The sequence below is a fragment of the Mustela nivalis genome, assembly GCF_964662115.1.
Source record: "Mustela nivalis genome assembly, chromosome: 1".
In the NCBI taxonomy this organism is placed as follows: Eukaryota; Metazoa; Chordata; class Mammalia; order Carnivora; family Mustelidae; genus Mustela; species Mustela nivalis.
In genome coordinates this window covers 195,504,459-195,524,964 of record NC_139020.1, presented here as the reverse complement: position 1 = coordinate 195,524,964, position 20,506 = coordinate 195,504,459, and the positions used below count along the sequence as shown (strand labels likewise).

Below are 20,506 nucleotides of genomic sequence, written 5' to 3'. Positions count from 1 at the left end.
TGTGTATAAAGGATGACTGTCAACCTCCCTACTTAACTAGGAGACCTGAATGTCACTTGCTCCCTTGTTGGTGAGCTTGATATGGGTTGAGCATGGTGAGCCTGTGGTAGGAGACTGGCAGCCTGTCTATCTCTGTGATTGGTTCTGTGATTCAGGGTAATTGGGAAGGAAAGCATTTTGTGGAGCTGTTTCATCATATTATCTAGAAATATTCATGGTACATTAATTTTAATAAAAATATCTTGTTTTTTGAATATGAAAATAATGTGTGTCCATTGTAAAATCATTGTGAAATGGGAAAAAAACAAAAAGAGAGCCTCTTGAGAGATGACTTCTCTGCTGATTCTTGAACATACTTTTTACTCTTCAGTTAGGTGTGAAGCAATGCCAGCAACGACGAGAATGAGGCTACTTTGGGAGCCTAAAGTGATGTGGAGCAAAGGGATGCAGATAGCTTAGGGAGGAGGAAAATAAGCAAACGTAGAAATAACCATGTGAACTAGAACTTTCTCCACACTAAAACTATGTGAGTTTTTAATTAAATCAGAGGAAATTGATCAGAAAGATAATTGGATTTCTAAAGAGTTTCTTGTTTTCTGAGTATTCTTTGCCGTACAACTGTGAGAGGACGCCTTGCTTGCCTCGTCCTCCTTGGTTCAGACCTCCACTCCCCTGAGAGGCTTTAGGGAAGTCACTGAGGAACAGGCGTGGATGTGGACTTTGCATCTTCTTTCCCTCTCAGTCAGGTCATCTAAATCTGAGGTCTTTGTCTTCACTAGATATTGTTATTCCTGGACTCAACAGTTCCACAGATGTACAGGCAAGAATTAATGCTGGTGAGAGCATCCATATCATCCGTGGGACAAAAGGTGAGAGCCTGACTAAGATGCCCATCCTCTACCTTTGGTTCAGTGTGGGGCCGGGAAGCAGAAGATACACATATGGCTTGAGCTGGAGGAAGGATAGGAGTTATCCTATAAAAGTGTCACATGTGGGAGAAGCATGAGAAGAAGACATTTCTAGGTGCTTAGCAGAGTTGGAGTGGGCCCAAAAGAGATTTGTCAGTGACTTAAAAGGAGAGAGTTGGGGTCCCTGTTTTACCATTGTTTTTATAGAGAATCTTGAGGTGGGTTTGGATAGATGCTATGTTTTATGTCAGTCTCAGCCTGTTGATAGTGGTGCTATCAGCTAGAAGTCCCTCACCACTCACCTAGCAATTGTGGCAAGCCTCCACGGACATTTGCCAGAGCCACTGTCATAGCTGGACTGGCACATGTGGTTCTTACTATGATTGCAAGATGTTACCTCAATAGCAGCCGTCAGTGAACTTTGAAAAAACAGGGTTAATATTACTCATCACAGATCCTAGAGGGTACACAGCACCCCAGGGCCACACAGTGAGGTCATGGGTAAAGAGAGATTGTGGGTGAGAAGACCTGGGTCTATGTTAGAGTCCAGAAGTTGGGGTGGTTAGAGGTATGTGGGTTTACTCTTTATTGGTGAATTTAAAACATAAGAGTGGGAATTAGGGCATGGGAAGGGAAAAGCAGGGTCACTCGAGGTTCAGTTTTCTGGATTATTCTGGCAATTCTGAAAGGGGAACTTCATGGATGGGACAGCCTGGTTCCTTATCTAGTTGTTCAGCTAGTAGCTGTGTCATATAGGTGGTTTGTTTATTCGAGATAGATTACCTTGACCATCAAAAGCTTAATTTCTAGCACTTGAACTACACACAGGGACACCAGAAGTGGAGGGAGGGAGCTATGGAATGGATTATAAACTAATGTGTATGTTAGTGTGTCATCTTACCCACTTGCTCAGAGTGGGGTTGAGATCTCCCAATTAGGAAGTACATTGGGAAGATGAATTAGTACATGTGTGTTACAAGACATATTTTGAGTGTGGTAGTTTAAGATTTATTTATTTATTTTAGAGAGGGGTAGGGGAGGAGCAGAGGGATATGGGGAGAGTCCTAAGCAGACTGCCTGCTGACTGTGGAGCCCAGTGCAGGGCTCAATCCCACGACCCTGAAATCACGACCTGAGTCAAAACCAAGAGTTGGATGCTTAACCAACTGTACCAACCAGGTGGCCCTTGAGTGTAGTAATTTAAAAAGCCTGCTGCCTCTGGCCTCCTTACAGAGGGAGATGAGATTGCTGGAATGAGAATTATGGACCATCTGGTCCAGATGTAATTGTCATCTGTAATTGTCAGGATGTAATCTGAGCCTATCATTCATATCATCCTTTACTGTAGGAGGCTCCCTGAGGTTCTTTATTCAGCAAGGAGCTTTCACCCTAGCCTCTTTTGGGTCAAAGGTACATTCAGGCTCTGGGAAAAGATGCCATGAAGCACATGACACACAGAGAAGATTATACCCAGCCCCCTTACTAGGCTCTTCCTAGCCTAGAGCATGGGTCAGCAAACTATGGCCCATGGTCCAAATCCTGCCTGCTTCCTGTTTCTCTACCTGTGAGCTAAGCATGGGTTATACATTTTTAATTGGTTAAAAATAATAATAATAATATTTTGTAGAACCTGAAAATTATATGAAATTAACATTTCAATGTCCATAAATAAAGATCTTTCGAGCACAGCTGCCCCCCCATTTTCATTATAGTAATAGAGTTGAGTGGTTGTAAAACTTTGACCCACAAGGCAAAAATATTTACTAATTGGCCTTTAAGAAAATGTTTGTTGACTTCTGACCTGGAGGCAGCCCTGACCTTCCAGGAGATTGATCAAAAGATGGAGAAGGTAGTTTAGTGTCCTGTGGGAATAGATGGCTTTTCTTGAGTTATTCCTACCAAGGGAGAAGAGGGTGTTGAGGCAATGAGGCTCTTTCCCCTCAGATCAAGAGGAAGACCCCTCAGATCAAGAGAGTACTTCGCCCAAAACCAAGGCAGCCAACTGCTGTCTGTGCTAGCTACCCCTTTATTTCCTCCATGTCATTAACCTTTCGTGGTATTTTCTGGCATCATTTTCTGTCTGTCCCCTCCAGAGGCTGAGCTCCATGAGACAGGGCCCTTTTCTGTCTTGTGTTCTTCAGCGTCTAGGACAATGCCTCATACATAGTAGTTGTGCCGCGTTTGTGGAATGAATGAATAATATTGGGGCCACAGCTCAGCCACTCCACTTATCATTTCAGGGTTCTTGAGAGAGGGTGTGAGACCTAATTTTATAGCTGTTTCCCAGCCCATGGTGCCTAGCTCTGGACTTTCCCAGAGTTGGTTGATTGCATGTTGGCTCCTAGCAGTCTTCCTCCTATTTCTTCTAGGGACGTACATCCGCACCAGTGACGGGCGGATCTTTGCTGTCCGGGCAACAGGCAAACCGAAGGTCCCGGAAGATGGTCGGATGGCTGCCTCAGGTACAGTGGCTTCTACTTTCTGTTGACCTGCACAGCACTTTTTGTTTGGTTTGGTTTGGTTTGGTTTGTAATTACTTTATTTTTGTTTTTAATTACTTTATTTTTATTTTTATGTTTTTTAAGATTTTATTTATGTATTTGACAGACTGAGATCACAAGTGGGCAGAGAGTCAGGCAGAGAGAGTGGGGGAAGCAGGCTCCCCGATGAGCAGAGAGCCCAATGTGGGGCTCGATTCCAGGACCCTGAGATCATGACCAGAGCCGAAGGCAGAGGCTTTAATCCACTGAGCCACCCATGTGCCCCTGTAATTACTTTATTTTTTGAATAATGTGTACATGGTTCACAATTCAAAAGGCATAAGAGGAGTAAAGTGAAAGGCATGTTATCTCTCTGCCTCCAAAACCCCCAGTCATCTAGTGCTCCTTTCTGGCAGTGCTGCTCTCATTTGCTTTTTTTCAGAGATACATCACACACATAGAGGAATGTGTGTGCACACCTGTGTGTATCTGAGTCTCTGTGTTAAATATATATACATAACTTTTCTCTCTATATATTTTTTTAGATTTATTTATTTACTTAAGACAGAGGGAGCAGGTCAAAGAGTGTGTGTGTGGCACATTAACAACGTAAGGAGGTCCAACCAGGTTCCCTTCTACAGGAGTGGCTCTCATCTATCCTGTCATATGAGCACTACACTGCTCTTGTTTCTGACTTTTATTACAGCAATTTCCACACCTACAGACAAGTTGAAAGAGCAGCACCTATGTACCCCACATCTAGATCCAGTGACTGTTACTGTTCTCATAAACTTTCTTCTGTCTCTCCCTTCCTCTTACTGGAACTATTTGGAAGTTGAAGATGTCATGTCATTTTACCTTTAAGTACTTCAGCACACATCTCCTAAGAGTAAGGACATTCTCTTCCTAGCCAAAATATCATTATCACACTAAAACAAGTTTACACCATTATCACACTAAAAGTACTACCTAGTATCCAGGCCATATCGCAGCTTGTCCCAGTCGTCTTCCAGGGCTGTGGATTTGGTTTTGTTTTTAAACTAGGGTGGACTGCTGTTTAAACTTAATTTTCCTTTTGTCTCCCATCCTGATCACTGGTTGTCTCTGTCCCTTCTCAGAAGGAGTCCAGTTCGTTATAAGAATGACCTATTAGCATTTGATATTCGTTATCTCCTAGGATTCACCTTGGTTGAGTTTCACAGATTGGGGAACTGGGGTGCAGAGTTACACATCTTATTTCCTAGATCAAAGGATTTCTTTCTTTGTTACTGGGAAAAGTTGACTGGAGGATGTTGTTTGGACATCAGATTCTTTGAATTTGGGGAATCACAGGACAAGATTTTTTGTTTGTTTTGATTTTTTTTTTTTTTTAATGGAATCTTTCCTATACCCTCCTTATCTCCCTGGCCATTCTGATTCTCAGTTACCTACATTTTACTCCCCAGGTTCCCAGGGGCCTTCTCTCGAATCCACAAGCAATGGCAGACACAGTGCCTCATCACCCAAAGCCCCCGACCCTGAGGGGCTGGCCAGGCCCGTCTCTCCAGACAGCCCAGAGATCATCAGTGAGCTCCAGCAGTATGCAGATGTGGCTGCCGCGAGGGAATCCCAACAGAGCTCCCCAAGCTCCAATGCTGCCCTGCCTGGCCCCCCGGCCCAACTTGTGGACAGCAGTGCTGTTCCTGGGACAGCTCTCGGGACTGAGCCTCGACATGGGGGTCATTGCCTCAATAGTTCCCTCTTAGTGACCGGCCAGCCCTGTGGTGACAGGAACCCGGTGTTGGACTTACGGGGCCATAAGCGGAAGTTGGCCACACCACCTGCTGCCCAGGAGTCAGCCCGCCGGCGGTCCAGGAAGGGCCACTTGCCAGCCCCCGTGCAGCCGTATGAACACGGGTATCCAGTTTCTGGCGGGTTTGCCATGCCACCCGTCTCCTTAAATCATAACCTCACCGCTCCCTTCAACTCCCAGGCTGGGGAGAACTCCTTGTTTATGGGCAGTACCCCCTCCTACTACCAGCTGTCCAACTTGCTGGCAGATGCCCGCCTGGTGTTTCCAGTGACTACTGACCCTCTGGTGCCAGCAGGCCCTGTCAGTTCCTCTTCCACGGCTACCTCAGTCACTGCCAGCAACCCCACCTTCATGCTCAACCCCTCTGTTCCAGGGATACTACCCAGCTACTCACTCCCATTCTCACAGCCACTCCTGTCCGAGCCGAGGATGTTCGCGCCTTTTCCTTCCCCTGTCTTACCCAGCAACCTTTCACGGGGCATGTCTGTCTACCCAGGCTACATGTCCCCACATGCAGGCTACCCAGCTGGCGGCCTCCTCCGGTCCCAGGTGCCTCCATTTGACTCTCACGAGGTTGCTGAGGTGGGGTTCAGCTCCAATGATGATGAGGATAAGGACGATGATGTGATAGAGGTCACTGGGAAATAGCTGGGGAGCCCCTCTCCACCTCACTTGGGGTCCCCGACAGGTTGCCCACCAAGCTGAAAGGCAGCAATCTGGGCTTTCTGAGAATAGGGCACTTGGCAGGAGGGAAAAGGAAGAGGACAAAGAAAGGTGGTTGACCACAATGGCAGGGCTCTGTTGCTATTTAACAAAAGAGGAGAAGAAAAAAAAAAGCCAACAGAGCAGCAATAGTGGGAAATCAGGGACCCAAAACAGGAATGGAGGGGCAGGGCAGCCTGCCTCTCTTCCTACCTGCCTTGCTTATGCTGTGTGCTTGCTTGCTTGCCTGCCATCTGAGTGTAGAAGCTCACATCCCATTTCTGTCTTTGGGAACATTCTCTCCCAAGAGAGCTGCCTTACTGGGTGACTTAGCTTGGCCTAGAGAGGGGAGGGGAGGGAAGAAGGATTAAGTGAAGGAGGGTGGGCAGGGAGAGCAGATTGAGATTTCATGTGAAATGGAGTCCTTTTAGGGACAGGAAAGAAGCAAACCAGGTATGTATGTTTGTGTGCGTATGTGTGTATGTGTTTATGTCTATATGTGTATGTAACAGAGCAGGGGTGGCGGTGGGAGGGGAGGGTGGGAGAGACGAAGGGGGAAACTAAAAAATGAATTTATCATTTTTTAAATGGAAATTGGTGTGTGGTGGTTCATGGCAACTATTAGTATGAACATCGTGTTGAGCCCAGGAGAAGAGCCATGGAACGCTTAAGTTTCCTTCTAGTTGGGTGAGGAGAAGGCCCAGCTAATCCAAGTCCCTGGTCTTTATAGCCACATCTATTTTGGAATTTGGGGGAAATTAGGAGAGAAAATGGGCATTACCAATCTCTGTGTCTTTCCCCAGTGGTTGTCTCTGAGCAGATCTCCCTTCACAGGGTGTGAGATTTGTGTGCAGAGGCTGGGATGGGCATACTGCGGTGTGTGAGCAAGAAGCCATGGAGTGTGACCAGAATAGACCTTCACAAGGATGGAACTGAGCCCCCACCTGCCTGTCCTTGTGGCCTTGCCTTTCCTTTGCTTCCCTGCTAGAAAGCTCCATGTTAATTTATTTTTTATGGGCAATTATTTATTATTTGGACTTTCCATGTGTCTTGTTTTTGGGGGGGGGGTGGATTTGGGCACGGTAGGAGCTAGGAAGGGCAGTGTTAAGATCCCCCAGACCCCATAGGGGTAAGTAAATCCCAGGTAGATGGTGAATTGACCAAGGAAAGAGAGTTAGGCTTGACCAAAGTTTACACTAAATGACTATGTTTTCGGGAAACGGCCTCTCAGGAAGATTAGAGAATCTTGTGACTGGATAGTTAGTGGGGGGTGAGACTCATTCCACAGAGATTGAAACTTGGGATCATGGAGTTTGCTACTGGGAAGTCAGTGACCCCAGATTTGGCACTGTGTCCTCCTGGGATGACCTTAGAGGCAGGCCCTCTGTACTGAATAGTGAAGCTGTGCATACGTAGGTGACTGCTGGGTTGGAAGAATAGACTATTGATTTCTTGCTGAGAAATGTTTTGGCCTCCCCAGCCTATCAGATGATCATTATGGGATGGGTGTCTGTTATCTCTGTCCTCTTTGAAGGAACACGGGGCAGCCCTTCCTCTGTAGGAGCCTTAAGTCTGACTTTTGTCTGAAAAAATACATCAGTCATTCTGGGTCTCCTCTTTCTTGTTGCCAGTGGCAGGGGAGGGGGCATCTAGTCTTTAAGCATAAACACTGGCTGTCTTCCTATTGACTCTTTTTTCCCTCCTGTCACCAAGACTTTGCTAGGCAGTTCTTTATGATGAACAAACCTGTCTGGCTTTAGAGTTTTGCCACCTATTCATGGGTCCTTCCTCACTGAGCAGCTGCTGCACCTGCCTCTTACCAACCTTGGGGGCAACTTAGCCAGGTCCCTCATAGTAGCTGCTTCTGCAACCCTTCTGACCAGCCCGTTTCCATTGTTGGAGGGCTTTAGCACATTCTGAGGTATTGTCCTCAGAGAAGAGACAAAGAGATGGCTGATGGGGCTGCATGCGTGTGTGTATGTGTGTGTGTGTGCGCGCGCGTGCACACTTGTGTGCTGTCTGGTTGCACCAAAAGTGGAACTTATGGAGCTTTCACTCTCTGTTTTCATAGGTACCCTATCAGACACTTAACTCTCCTACTCATAGAAGCCTTAGATCTACAATTTAGCTATGCAAATTATTTTAATAATTTTAAAATAGCAGTTCCAACCAGTGCTTTTTCTTCCCGATGCATCCCAAGAATGGATGCTGAAGGGACTCAGTTGGAGTGAGCTCTCAGGTTTGAGACTGGTGCAGTAGGAGAGAGCTAGCCTGGATCTCTGATTTGCAGAGCACACTCACAACCTGGGCTACAAATGATAGCCTCTAAGGCCCTGGTATACTAGGATCCCAGAGACTGTGTGTGTGTGTGTGTGTGTGTGTGTGTGTGTGTGTGTGTGGTAGGGATGGAGGAGTATGTCTGTGTTCACCTCTAAAGAAGTCCTAGCAGTAGGCGCTGAGAATCTGGAAACTGTCAGCAAGGGATTGAAACCAGTTACTGGAAGGATGGGCCTTTGAAAGTACGAGGAAGTGAATGGGTATTCTGAGAGGCAGTATATACGTGTTCTCTACTCACTGATTCCAGGGGCTGGGTCTTGCTTCAGGTCAGAAGAGGCAATAGTTTTGGGAGGCTGAGTTGGCTAGAGAAGGCTTTCTTTAATATGTGCAGCTTATATTGTATAGGGGGTATGGGGTGGGATCATGGGAACTTGAAATGCTACTAGTTTCATGCTGTAGGTTTTTGTTTTTTAATCTGAAAAACACTTCTACTTTTCTGCTATCTATGTTTGGTGGTAGGCAAGTGTGCATGCACACTATATATGTGTGTGAGGGAAGCAGGAAATGTCTCAGAGCCTTAGAACCATGTTTTACAGCCTCTTTGAGCAGAAACACTTGATGGTGGCTTCCACCTACCATCCAGGCCTGAGTGAGGGAAGGGTGGTATATGGGGGGGAGGGGTAAGAGGATGGGTCAGCAGATTAGGCCCCTCAGCATTTTCCCTCACCATTGTCTTCCATAGGATGTTTTCAAGGGGCTCTCAAGCCCCACCCATCTGGTTTAGCCTAAATCCTCATGCTAGGGAATATAGTACTGCATAATGATTCAGGATTACCATTTGTAATGATACTCGGTTTCTTTTTCTTAGTATTGTTGTGGGTAAAAATTGAGCCAGAGACAAAGTAGCCATTTCAGTAAGAAAGTAAGTGAACCATGTTGGATCAGATCATTGGATATCTACCAAATCCTCACCCCCTTCAAGTTGTGCTTCTTGAGCATCTCTTTTTGGTCCTTGGAACTCTCTTCCCTAGGAATTAGTGTGTGGTATCTCTCTGTATACTTGTGATTCACAACTGAATATGAAATTCCCTTCTCCAGTGTGTTAAGCAAATTCCTGGGGTAAAGTTTTGCTGATAGGTTGAAACACTCAACCATACTTTAGCAGTCTGGGTGAGACTGTCGCTCCCAAAGCTGTCAACAGAGCAAGGCCCTCTGTCTCAGTCGGTTCAGTACTGGCATTGCTTTGGAACTGAGTCCTCATCCCATGGGGAATGTCTGGTGGGGGGAGGGGGGTTTACATTCCTTATTCCTAGTGTTCCTGGCCATGACCCCCTTTCTCCCACTTCCCAGTTTCCTGTGATTCCTCAGAAAACTGGTCTCCCTTCTGAGCCATGGCCTGTGCACCCAGCTAAGTCATTTTCCCCACAGTAAGCCGCCTCTGAAAGAAGAGCTCTGCCCCTCAACGGACCCCCCCCCCCCAGCAGACTTTCTGACCCTCCTCTGACTTCTACCCAGGAAATCTGCACCTCGAGACCTGAGAATGCTGCGCTGTCAGTCACCTGCAGACTCTGTCCCCTTCTATTGACTCTTATGCCCTTTGTGTTCCGATGTGACCCCTTCATGTCTCTTCTGTGCCACTAGCTTGGCCCTAGGCCTTTTATGAATACCCAAATCTTAACGATGAACTTCCCAAGCAGGCAGTGTCCAACTTATTCATTTTTCAGGGACCTGAGTCTGCCCCTTTCCTCTCACAGGTTGGTTGGATATAGTCATCTATTGCATTGGGAAGAGGTAGCCAGGTAGGCTGCAGAGTCTAGTGCAGAGGGCTGGAGGAGATTTGGGTACTCTGTTACCACTACTGGGATGATATTCAGAAGAGGGGACCTCATACTGTGACCTGACCCAGGACCCTCCTCTGGAAGAGAGCTCAGCCCAGGTGTGTGTGCACTTGTGTGTGTGTGTGCATGTGTGTGTGTGCGTGTGCACATGCAAGATAGAGTGTGCACTCATGCACACGGGTGTAAACTGTTATCTGGTTGTGTTACTCAGGGTGGGCTGGGGACTCACGGGAAAAAATCCGCCTCAGCCTGCCCAAGACTGATTTTTTTTTCCTGTACCCTCTCCAGAAGGGTCAGGGGAAGAGGGTCCAGGTGGGTTGAGGGGGTCGCAATGGATAACCACTAAAGGCCACACTGCTGCCGGGAGGAGTGGGGGGATATGAAATGGCCCCAGGGACCTGGCACCTGGCTTTGGTTTTCCGTCTTCTTTCCTCAGGACGCCCCCTGAGGCCCGGGACCTGCTGCGCCTGGCTTTGAGGAGCATCTGTGGCTGGGTGCTCCAGCTGCTGGTGTGATCATGGGCTTCCCTCCTCTCTCAACAGGGCAGGTGCTCCTGCCCCAGAGACTGGGCAACTGGCTGTTTCTATGACGTATTTATTTTTACTTGTGTTTCATGTCACTTTTTTAAAAAAGCAAACAGAACAATTGTAAGTCAGTATAACTGCCTATCAGTTTTCTTTATTTCTCTTTTTGTAAAATAAAATTTAAACTCAAGAAGGCAGTGTTTTTTGATCAAGGAATTGTCTGAACAACTGTTCAGCTGGGTGGTGAAAAGGATATAACTTAGAGTATAGTGGGCATTGAGATGACACAGGGTGGGTAGGGTGGGGTTAGGGAGGGAGGAATAGAGGGTAAACTGCTGACAGGCTTTGTTGTGGTGGTGTTCGCTAGGCTTTTTCTGCCTTTGCTCACCTGAAGAAGACCGCATTTCCAGGCTCTAGAGGAAACAGTTGAAACAGACTCAGAGTGGCCTGAGGCTAGATGGTCCGTAATCACGGCAAGTTCTGCTGGGGCACCCCTAACCAGACTGGGGATTGGGTGCAGCATCAGTGCCTTTCAGCAGGTGGGAGATGGCTGGTAGCAGGATCTGCAGACCATCTTACAATGCATAGTCCTCCACCCTTTGTCATCTGAGTTAGTGGGTCTAACCACAGCCTCCCAGAGAACTATCCAGGCTTTGGAATATGAGGAGGAAGGGAAGGTGGGGGTAGTCTACCCTTTGTCTTTCCGAGTTTGGTCCCTGTAAGGCAAGGAGCCCTAGGGAATCAGTCTCTGGAAGTTTACTGAGCGAGAATTAAAGAGGCTCTGGGGGTTTCTTGGACAGAAAAAAGGAGGAGACTAAGGCCAAGTCTGGGCTTATAAGAGAATATATGCTCTTGGGGACTGGGAGTGCACTGCGTGTTGGGCAGATGGCAGAACAGGTCTTCACTAAATTCAAGAGGGATGAGGAATGCCTCTTTTGGCAGCTTGTTTTGGCTGCTGCCTCCTGGTGGCTAGCAGAAGTCTTGCAGAGATCCCTGCCAAGGGTTGGGGAGGGTGGCTTATGGCCAGCCGCCTCAGTCATAGGCAGACTCTCCATTCACAGCAGAGGTGGTGAAGCTACTAAGGCACCCCCTGAATTCTGATGCAGGCCTCTGGAATTCCCAACCAGCCTGAAGGAAGTGGTTTCCTGGGAGAAACTCCTCAGATTCTGAGAAACAGGAAAAAGGACCAGCCAAACACTGGGCAGAAGCTGTCTGGTCTCTGAATCACAAACTGGCCCTTATCTCATAGGAAATGTTTCCAAGTATATATATATATATAGCCCACTTGCCTGGAGCACCTGAAGGGTCTGATCAAGTATTTGATGTTCATAAGCAGAAGACCTGCCACGACCCTGCCAACCCAGCCCTGAGTTCCTGTGAGTTGCTGCCAGTGTTTGCCCAGAGAGCTGAGGACAGGCTTGGCCCAATGGATGAGGGTCATCATTTCCTGCCTGTGGAAGGAACTGTGTGAAGTAGTGGGAAAGGAAGCCAGGATTACAAAGGCCTCTGTGTGCCCCATCTGCACTTTGCTAATGCAGTAGTGGAGTCCACGCTAAGACGATTCCCCTTCTAAATACATGTCCTCTCTGTCAGGAGCACCAAGGTAGCTCTTGGCCTAGCTGGTCTTGCAGCCAAACTCAGGAGCACAGCTGTCCCCGGGGCCTCTCAGGAGGGCAAAGTTAGATCCTTAGGGCTCTGGAAGAGTACTTTGTAGGTCCTCAGAAATATGAGCTGAAGATTCAACCTATGTTCAAGGGGCTTACACTTGACCGGAAAGTTTCCTAATATACCTTAAGCTAGATGGGCAGTCCAGTCTCGCCCATGAGCCTGGAGGGGGGCGGTTCTTGGTGAGCTCCAAGAGGACGAGGCTTTGGTTTTGTTTACTCAGTATCCCCAGCCTCTAGAACTATCCTTGCAGGGATTAGTAAATGTTGGGTGGATGAATGACCACTCCTCCTGTGCTCTGGTTGGGGGTGGGGTGGAGTGTTGGAGACGTGACCGGCATTTGCGCTGTTCCAAAGGTTGGATCCATCCATTCGCTTCTTCCCTGAGTCCAAGTTGGGCGTCGGTTTTCTCAGTTGTAAAAGGGGGACAAGTGGCCCTGCCTTGCTGAGTTCCCAGGTCTCGGGGGAAGAAGCTTCAGTGAGAGAAAGTGGCAAGACGAAGGGTGGTACAGATACATGCCAGGGGCTGATACTGCTGCGCTGAACTTCCCAAGCCTCTTCAAACGCTCCACTCCGGCGAGGGCTTCCTTGGACCCCAGCCTGGCTTTCCGCTGTGGGCGACCAAGTTGACTTGCCTCCGCCTCCCACTGCTGGGACCGGGTAAGTTTGTGAGAGGCAGGAAGGTGCTCAGTGGGCTCCGCCCCTGACGGCTGGGGGTGTGCGTGTGGCTGGGAGTCACTTGGGCGCCGCTCGTTGCCATGGAGACCGGGCGGGGCAGTCCTCCGCCCTCCGGGTCCCGCGCGCACGCGCCCACGGCCACGGCCACGTCCCGCCGCGAGAGGAGGCGGAGCGAACGTGCGCGGCGGGCGCGCGCAGGCTCCGCGACCTAGCCTGGAGCCGCCTTCGCGGATCAGCGTCCGCGGCGGGCGGCCGCTGAGGTGAGGGCCCGGCCGGAGGAGAGGCGTCCCGACGGGGCGGCCCCACGCTCGGTGAGGGCCTGGAACCTCCGTCCGCCTGGGCGCGACCTCAGGGGCCCCGGCGTCCCCTCCATGACCCCCGCGGCCCAGGCCGCTCTTTGCATCTTGTCTCGCCCGCAGCTGGCCCCGACCGGTCCAGGGGCCCGAACGCGACCTTGGACAAGTCTGCCATCCCGGGTCGCCCCTGCTTCGGCCTCCGGTGCAGGGCACGTCCCGAGGCAGTGAAGCCCGAGCAGGGGGGTGGGGGTGGGGAACTGAGGCAAGAACCGTACTTTAACTCCTCCCCTGCCCCTGGAGGCCGCCCTCGCAGCGGTGGCTACAAACTTTAGCGTCTCATAAGTTACGGAGGTGTGTAAGGCCCGGTGAGGTTGTGACTGAAAAGAAAGAGGCTGGGTAAATAACCGAGGTGCGGGTAAGCTGGGCTGGAAGCCCAGAGTGGGAGGCGGCGCACCTCGTTCCCGCGCAGGCCCCTCGAAACCCCGGTCTTTCGCTCCCCTCTGGCACCGAAGTTTAAGGGCTCGGCCCGCTTCCGCGGTGCAAGTGAGCAGCTCCAGGAAGTCGGCGCGGGACAGAGGACCCAACCCGTCGCCGGAACCCGGCCAGAGGCGACCACTCCCCTGACCCGAGGAGAAACAGAGGCCAGAAGGGAACAGCCTCCCCGATGTCAGCGGCAGGGGCTGTTTCAGAGCCCGGCGCGGTGGCTGGAACCCTCCAGGAAGAGGGCTCTCCAAGAACAGGGGCCTGGCCCCAGTAAGAGTTCACGTTATGAGGCCTGGTTTGGTTTCTGATTTCCGTAAGGGGTGTGAGGACGAGGGAGAGGAGCAACCTTGTGAAGACAGTTATTGTAGAGGCTGTAGTTCCCTGAAAAGGAACAGTCAAGGCAGGGTGCCCAGCTCAGTGGTGATTTTCTCTCTGCCCCCAGCACAGGAGCGCTTGGAGCACTTGGTCCCTGCGGCGCTGGATGCCATGAGTTGCTAAAAGTGAGCCTGTCTTTTCAGGTGAGCTTCCCCAGCCCTTCTGCCCTTTCTCTTGAGTATGGGGAAATTCACTTTGCCCCGCCTCCCTCCTGTGCAGACCTAAGCTCTGGGGTTCATTTTCCCTGTCTTCTGGGTAGTGTAGGAGGTGAGAGGAAGAGGGAGGTGGGAACTAAGTTGCCTTGAGGAGAATGGGGAGTGACCTACCTGAGAGGGTAGGTCAGAGAGAGGTGGTCACTCTTGAGGCAATGGGGAGACCTATCAGCTGAGTGACAGCTTCCAGCTGAGAGCCGTGGGTTCAGAGATATCCCAGCATGGATTAGATGCTTGAACTTCTCTAAAAACCTTGTCACCAGGAAGGAAGAGATAGAAATAGGGCCTGGAGTCAGACTACTTGGGTTCCTATTGCCTGCATTTTGGTCTAGGGCTCTATTTAGTACCTGTGTCATCTTGAGCAAGTCACTTAACCTCCTGATTCATACCTACCTTGTCTTGAGAATTAATAAAGTAGCTGTGTTTCAACATTTAGATAGTGCCTGGCCTATAGTAAGTACTCGGTAAAAGATTTATCATCATCGTCACCAAAGAAAACAGGAATGAAACTAACTGGAGGCAAGATGAGTAGGACAGCGAATGCATCAAAAAACAAAACAAAACAAAAAACCCACAGCTGTGAGGCGGTTGGGTAAGAAGACTAGTGTGATATATCTCAATTTTATGATATCAGAGATGTAGGAGTTTAGTTGCCTCTTTGTGAGGCTAACACTGTGTGTACATTGACTCCAAAGACAATTTTTCAGTAAAAATTTTGATACCCAAAACCCATAGGGAACAAATTATTCCATAGAGCTAAGTTTTCCATAGGGCTGAAATGTTGACCTTCAGTTTTCAAATCTTTTAAATTTTACATGTTAATTTTAAGATTATTTATTTATTTGACAGAGATGACAAGTAGGCAGGGGGGGGGGCAGGCTTCCTGTTGAGCAGAGAGTCAGAAGCAGGGCTCGATCCCGGGATTCTGGGATCATGACCTGAGCCAAAAGCAGAGGCTTTAACCACTGAGCCACCCAGGTGCCCCTACATGTTAATTTTAAATACTTGGGGTGAGACTGTCCCTCCAATGGGTCACATGTTTCCCTTCCTCTTTAAACAGTCTTCTCAGTGTGGATTCCCCCCACTCCCTCCCCAATCCCCGGTGACTCAGGTCAAGCCCTCTGTATAAGAAGGTTAGGCTTGTGGCCCCATGCTTCATGGAAGGCTGAACAATCTGCCTTGAGTGGCTCACACACCAGCTCTGTTGTGTTCCTGGGTCTCTCTTAGATAGCTTCTCTGCCTTTTTTTTTTTTTTTTCCTTCCTTGAAATGAGTGTCTTTAGTGCTTATACCATACAGAAAGGAGGAATGAGGAAAGGCCAGTGGGGAGGAGGGACAATTGTCAGATAAATGACATGAACACAAAAAGGAAAAAAAAAAGACCCCCTCACGCCACCCAGGATGCCTTTCTGTGAACTACCTAGTAGAGGAGGGGGGGTGGCAGGATCAAAACCACAAAGAATAATTCTGAACACCTGGAGATGCTGGTGGAGAGAAGGAACAGTGTAGCAAGTGGACCCAGCTGTGACTCCCCCCCCCCCCAGGCCAGCACCCCCTTCCCCGTGGGATGAACTGCTTGGGCCAGGGAGTAATTGTTTTTCTTTTTTTTTTCTTTTTTTTTTTTTTAAAGATTTTATTTATTTGACAGACAGAGATCACAAGTAGGCAGAGAGGCAGGCAGATAGAGAGTGAGAGAAGGAAGCAGGCTCCCTGCTGAGTAGAGAGCCCGATGTGGGACTCGATCCCAGGACCCTGAGATCATGACCTGAGCCGAAGGCAGCGGCTTAACCCACTGAGCCACCCAGGCGCCCCAGTAATTGTTTTTCTTGATGTGTTTCCATTTCTAGCAAGCTTTTCTTCTTCCTCGTTTCTAACCTATGGGCTGCCAAAGTGGGATGTAGCTTGTTAGCACCAATGGTTCAAGTCTGAGAAGCGCAGTGCTGGACTTTGTTCTGGCTGCTCAGGCTGATTTGATCTGATCTTTCCTTGGTTCTAGTTGGGTGAGGTTGCTGGATAGCAAGATTCCGAGGGCCAGATGTGCTTAGCAAAGGAAAGTTTCATGTGAGAATCTCTTCCTGTGGCACATTTTCCCCCTGGGTTTTTTTTTTTTTCCCCTCATGTATTCCCTGTTTGTTAATAAGTGATCGTACCCTGGCACTTGCCCATGGCAGTGGTCCATGAGGCTTGGGGAGGCCAAGAAGGCAGTGTGGCAGTGTGTGGGAAGGAAGAGGTAATGTAGGGAAAAGGCAGGCTGGCTGATGTCTTACCCATCTTGGGGGAGGTTGGTCAGGGCTGGGAGTATGTGCCTGGCTGACTCACTCCTGTGCTTCTCTATGACTCAGTTTCCCCAGGTGTGACCGGCTGCCAGCTGACAGGCAGAGCTGTTCTGAGAGCCTCAACAATTGTGATTAAGAAATAAAGAGGCTTGTGGCTACAGTCATCCTTGGTAGCTCTCTTCTAGGTCACTCTGTGTGTAAACACCCTGGCCCCTCCCCCACCCGGGGTCAGAGCACCCAACACACAGCTGAGATTGGGCCAGAAGTAGCTGGCGGGCAAGTGGGCACATTGGTCAGAGCAGGCTACCAGCCTTCTCTCCCTCCTGTCTCCTTTGCAGCTCTCTTGGGGCACAGTGTCGGGGGCACAGAGCCATGTCTGACCTGCTCCTCCTGGGCCTGATTGGGGGCCTGACTCTGCTGCTGCTGCTGACACTGCTGGCCTTTGCTGGGTACTCAGGGCTGCTGGCCAGGGTGGTGGTGAGTGCCGGCTCACCTCCCATCCGCAATGTCACTGTGGCCTACAAGTTCCACATGGGGCCCTACAGCGAGACTGGGCGGCTTTTCACCGAGAGCTGCAGTGTCTCCCCCAAGCTCCGCTCCATCGCCGTCTACTACGACAACCCCTACATGGTAAGGAGCCTCCCATGCCCTGGCTGGGGTTCTGCCCCATGGATGGACATGGGGCAGGGGTGTTGTAGCTTCCAGGGAAGGGGTGGGAAAATATGTGAGCTGGTCCTACACACCACCTCCTCTCTGAGCTTGAAGCTCCTTCCAGATTTAACCTGGACTCCTGCTCCAGACATCCTTTTTCCTTGTCCAGGTCTGGTTCTCAGCTCATGGCTACCCATGGACTTCTGACTGCATGGGGCCATACTACTGCATGTCTCTAGTTTGTGCCGGGGCTTTGGTCCCCTGCCTCTTCTTGCTGTGCCTCCCTCTTTTATCCCCATTTGAGACCAGTGCTGTAAGGCCAGGCTGCTCAGATTCTACCCTTTCTTTGGAGCCATACCTTACTGTTTCTGTGCCTTCCCTCTTTCAGCTTTCCTGCTGTGGCTACAACTCCTCAAGGGTTGAGACAGCAGGCCCTGGGGGGCTTAGAATCTTACCTCTTCAGTCATTCTGGTGGCCCCTGCCTCAGTGATACGGCATTTCTTTGGATGTTAAGCTGCCTAGTTTGGAGAGAGATGGCTCCTCCCCCTTAGGCTTAAGTGGAAGTCAAGAGCACTGGAGCCTAAGTGGGGTGGGAGGGCAAGTGGAGCGACGTGAGCTGCCCTGAATGTCTAGGATGCTGGGGTCAGAGATGAGCCCAGCATCACTGGCACCCTGTGGGCGTCTGGCTGTACTTACAGACTGTAGTGAGTCAGGGCTCACCAATGTGGCCTCTTGCCATGCATGGGGTGGTACTGTCTGCAGCTGCATGGGCTGGCAGCTCTACCAGGAGTCCAGCCTTCAGCTCTGAGCCTTGGAATCCCCAGCTCTGGATTCCTTGCCTGTAGAGCTCAAGTAGGCAAGGCCTACAGCCTACCCACTGTCTGCTACCAAGCCTCATTAGAAACAAGGGTGGGTTGACTCTCTGTGCTGGGTTCTGCTTGACAACTACACTCCAAAGATGAGCACACCTGGCCCTGCCCTTGAAGAAGTTCATGTGATTGGCAAGTCAGCACCATACATATGGGTCTGTCATAGGCACTGTACTTGATGCCTGCAGAGCTTTGAGCTTTGGGTTTGGGAAAGATACCCCAAGTTTGCCTGAGAGGTTCACAGAGGAGGTGGACTGTAGCTGGGCCTTCTCCCATGAGTAGAACTTTGCTCCGCCGGGAGGGGCCTCCTGACTTAGGGAAGTACTACAGTAAAGGCTTGCAGACATAGGATGACAGGGGAAGTGTGGCCAGCAGACATGTGGTAGGCAAAGAAAGTGGTAGAAAGGTTTGCTGGGCCAGGCATTGTGAGGAAGAGCAGTCTGGGAGGCAAGAGGCAGCACAGTTTGCCCCCTCTGTTTTAGGAATCTAACGGGATGGCAGGTGAAGGAGGGGAGGAGATGAGGCAGGGAGGCCATTGAGGAGATTGAGCTAGGTCCAGGTGAGAGGTGACATTGACCTGGTTGAGGGATGAGTAGACAGTGAGGATTTGAGGTCACACGGTTGGGAGACGGCGCTAAGTGGGAGTCAAGAGCGCTGGAGCCTAGGTGACACGGAGCAGGAGCTGGGCTTTGGGAAGCTCCTCCACTAGACGTTAGACTGCCTCCTGCAGAACTCTATTCTGTAAGTCCCTGCCCCTCCTTCCACACCTGGCCCAGTTCAAGCCCTCTGTAAGGCCTCAGTGGGAAGGAGAATAGCCCTTGCAGTTGCCTCATTCCTCAACAGCATGTCCTGTTCCTAAAGCAACACATTGGCTCTTGGGTTGGAAATGCTAATTCCAAGGTAGGAAAGAGCCAAGGTAGCAGTGTACCTTGGGATCAGCGCTGGTGGCTGACCCAGGAACAGTCAGATAGAAGAATCTTGGCATGGTGTGCTCTCCCCATGGCCTCCTGGCCCAGCCACTGCTTCCGGGCAGTGCACCATATAGCCGTCTCTGGCAGGGTGGGGGCAAGGGGCGGTGGGCTTGGGTGTCCAGGGTTGGTTGGGTGCAGCCTGACTTGGGTGTCAGTCTGGGCGTGGGGGATGCACAGCCTGAGAATACAGCCTCAAGGTTGGCAGTCCTGGGTTCTGATTCTGTTTCGTTACTGTCATGCTGTGTGATCTTGAGCATATCACATAATCTCTCTGAGCCTCTCTTTCTTCATCTATAGAGCTCTGTTAAGATATCTGCTTCATATGTTGTCTGGCAAAATTAAATTAGGTGATATAGGTGAGGCATTCATCCTACCACCTGGCCTCCAGTAGCTGTTCAACAACAAAAACAAAAAAAGGATGGACAAGATGTTCATGCTAATTAGGTGCACTGAGGCATTAGGCTGAGCATTATGACCCAGGGCTAGACCCTTGGCCTGGTTGTGGACATCTGGCTGGCTCAGAGGATGAGTGTACAGCTCAGGGTGGTCCCTCTGGTCCTATCCGTCTCGGTCCTGGGTCACTCCAGAAGATAGCTGTGTCCCCATTCAGAGCTAGGTCATACCCTAACACCTGGGATAGCTCAGGATGCTTAGTCTCCACCTGCTGTGGGAGGTGGGCAGTATATTCTCTGCCTAGCAGGGATCCTCACAGAGGGTTCAGGGAACCATGGACCCCAGACTTCAGGTGCTCATGGCTATCCCAGACTCTCTGGTCTATAAGGACCTGGGGCCCCAGGGTCCACACTGCTGATGTGATAGAAGAGGACACTGAGGATCAGACAGCAAGAGCTGAGGTATTGATCTCACATAGTTCACTCACACTTTTTGCTGTTATTTAACGAACATTTGAGCACCTAATCTGTGCTGCACTGCTGGGCACTGGGGTACTGTGAAGACCAAAGGGCCCAGCCCTCGGGGCCTCTCAGTGTAGGGGTGTCAGGGGGGTCTGGCTGAGAGACCCCATCCAGTCCTAGGGAAGCGTAAGAACCCAAGCCTTCTCCCTAGGCTGCTTCCCTAAGCAGTGTCCAGCATGGGGCCCTGCATATTTTGGTTCACAGGTTGCAGGCTGAGCTGTTGTGTGGCCCATCCCCATACCTTCTCCCTCCCCAGTGAGCACAGTGGGAGCCAGAACCTGCTTCTGTGTCAGTGTAGGGAGCAGTGAGGCTATTTCAGGCTCTGTGAATGGAGCAGGGAGTGACCAGGTGAGAGACCAGCTATTAATGCTGCCCTCCCCCATGAAGTGTGGACTAACAGCTCTCTAGCCACTCCCTGTCCAGGCCTCAGCACCCGGCCTCATCTGGACAGGGAGAGGCTCGTTTCTGAGAAAGGCCTGGCCTCACATGGTCTGGCTGTGGACCCAGGAGTGACACAGGAAAGGGTGGGCACCACCAAGGCAAGGCCCTGGCAATCACTGTGGGCTCTTTCACGTCAGGTGCTGTTCAGACATACAT

At 50.3% G+C, this 20,506-nt stretch overlaps 2 protein-coding genes and 1 long non-coding RNA gene across 18 annotated transcripts in view; 2 read left to right on the top strand and 1 right to left on the bottom strand.

Moving 5' to 3' along the window:
* Window positions 1–10,711, top strand: part of RAD54L2 (RAD54 like 2) — a 117,398-nt gene extending 106,687 nt beyond the window's left edge. For all 9 annotated transcript variants that reach the window (XM_082702181.1, XM_082702182.1, XM_082702178.1 and 6 more), the window contains 3 exons: window positions 780–869; window positions 3,278–3,370; window positions 4,834–10,711. In XM_082702181.1, the coding sequence (XP_082558307.1) occupies window positions 780–869; window positions 3,278–3,370; window positions 4,834–5,828 (1,178 nt within the window). In that variant the 3' untranslated portion in view covers window positions 5,829–10,711. The remainder of the gene's footprint in view (window positions 1–779; window positions 870–3,277; window positions 3,371–4,833) is intronic.
* On the bottom strand, window positions 8,652–12,960 carry LOC309849775. Its single transcript, XR_014303897.1, has 2 exons — window positions 12,312–12,960; window positions 8,652–10,934 (listed from the first exon to the last, which is right to left on the bottom strand). It is a non-coding gene; the product is annotated as an uncharacterized lncRNA (long non-coding RNA).
* Window positions 12,961–13,005: 45 nt separating this feature from the next.
* Window positions 13,006–20,506, top strand: part of TEX264 (testis expressed 264, ER-phagy receptor) — a 30,430-nt gene continuing 22,929 nt past the window's right edge. Inside the window, exons 1-3 of one of the 8 annotated variants that reach the window (XM_082702556.1) lie at window positions 13,006–13,174; window positions 14,085–14,160; window positions 16,843–17,134. In XM_082702556.1, coding sequence (XP_082558682.1) covers window positions 16,877–17,134 — 258 coding nt within the window. In that variant the 5' untranslated portion in view covers window positions 13,006–13,174; window positions 14,085–14,160; window positions 16,843–16,876. The other 7 variants (XM_082702557.1, XM_082702561.1, XM_082702560.1 and 4 more) reach the window with 7 other exon arrangements.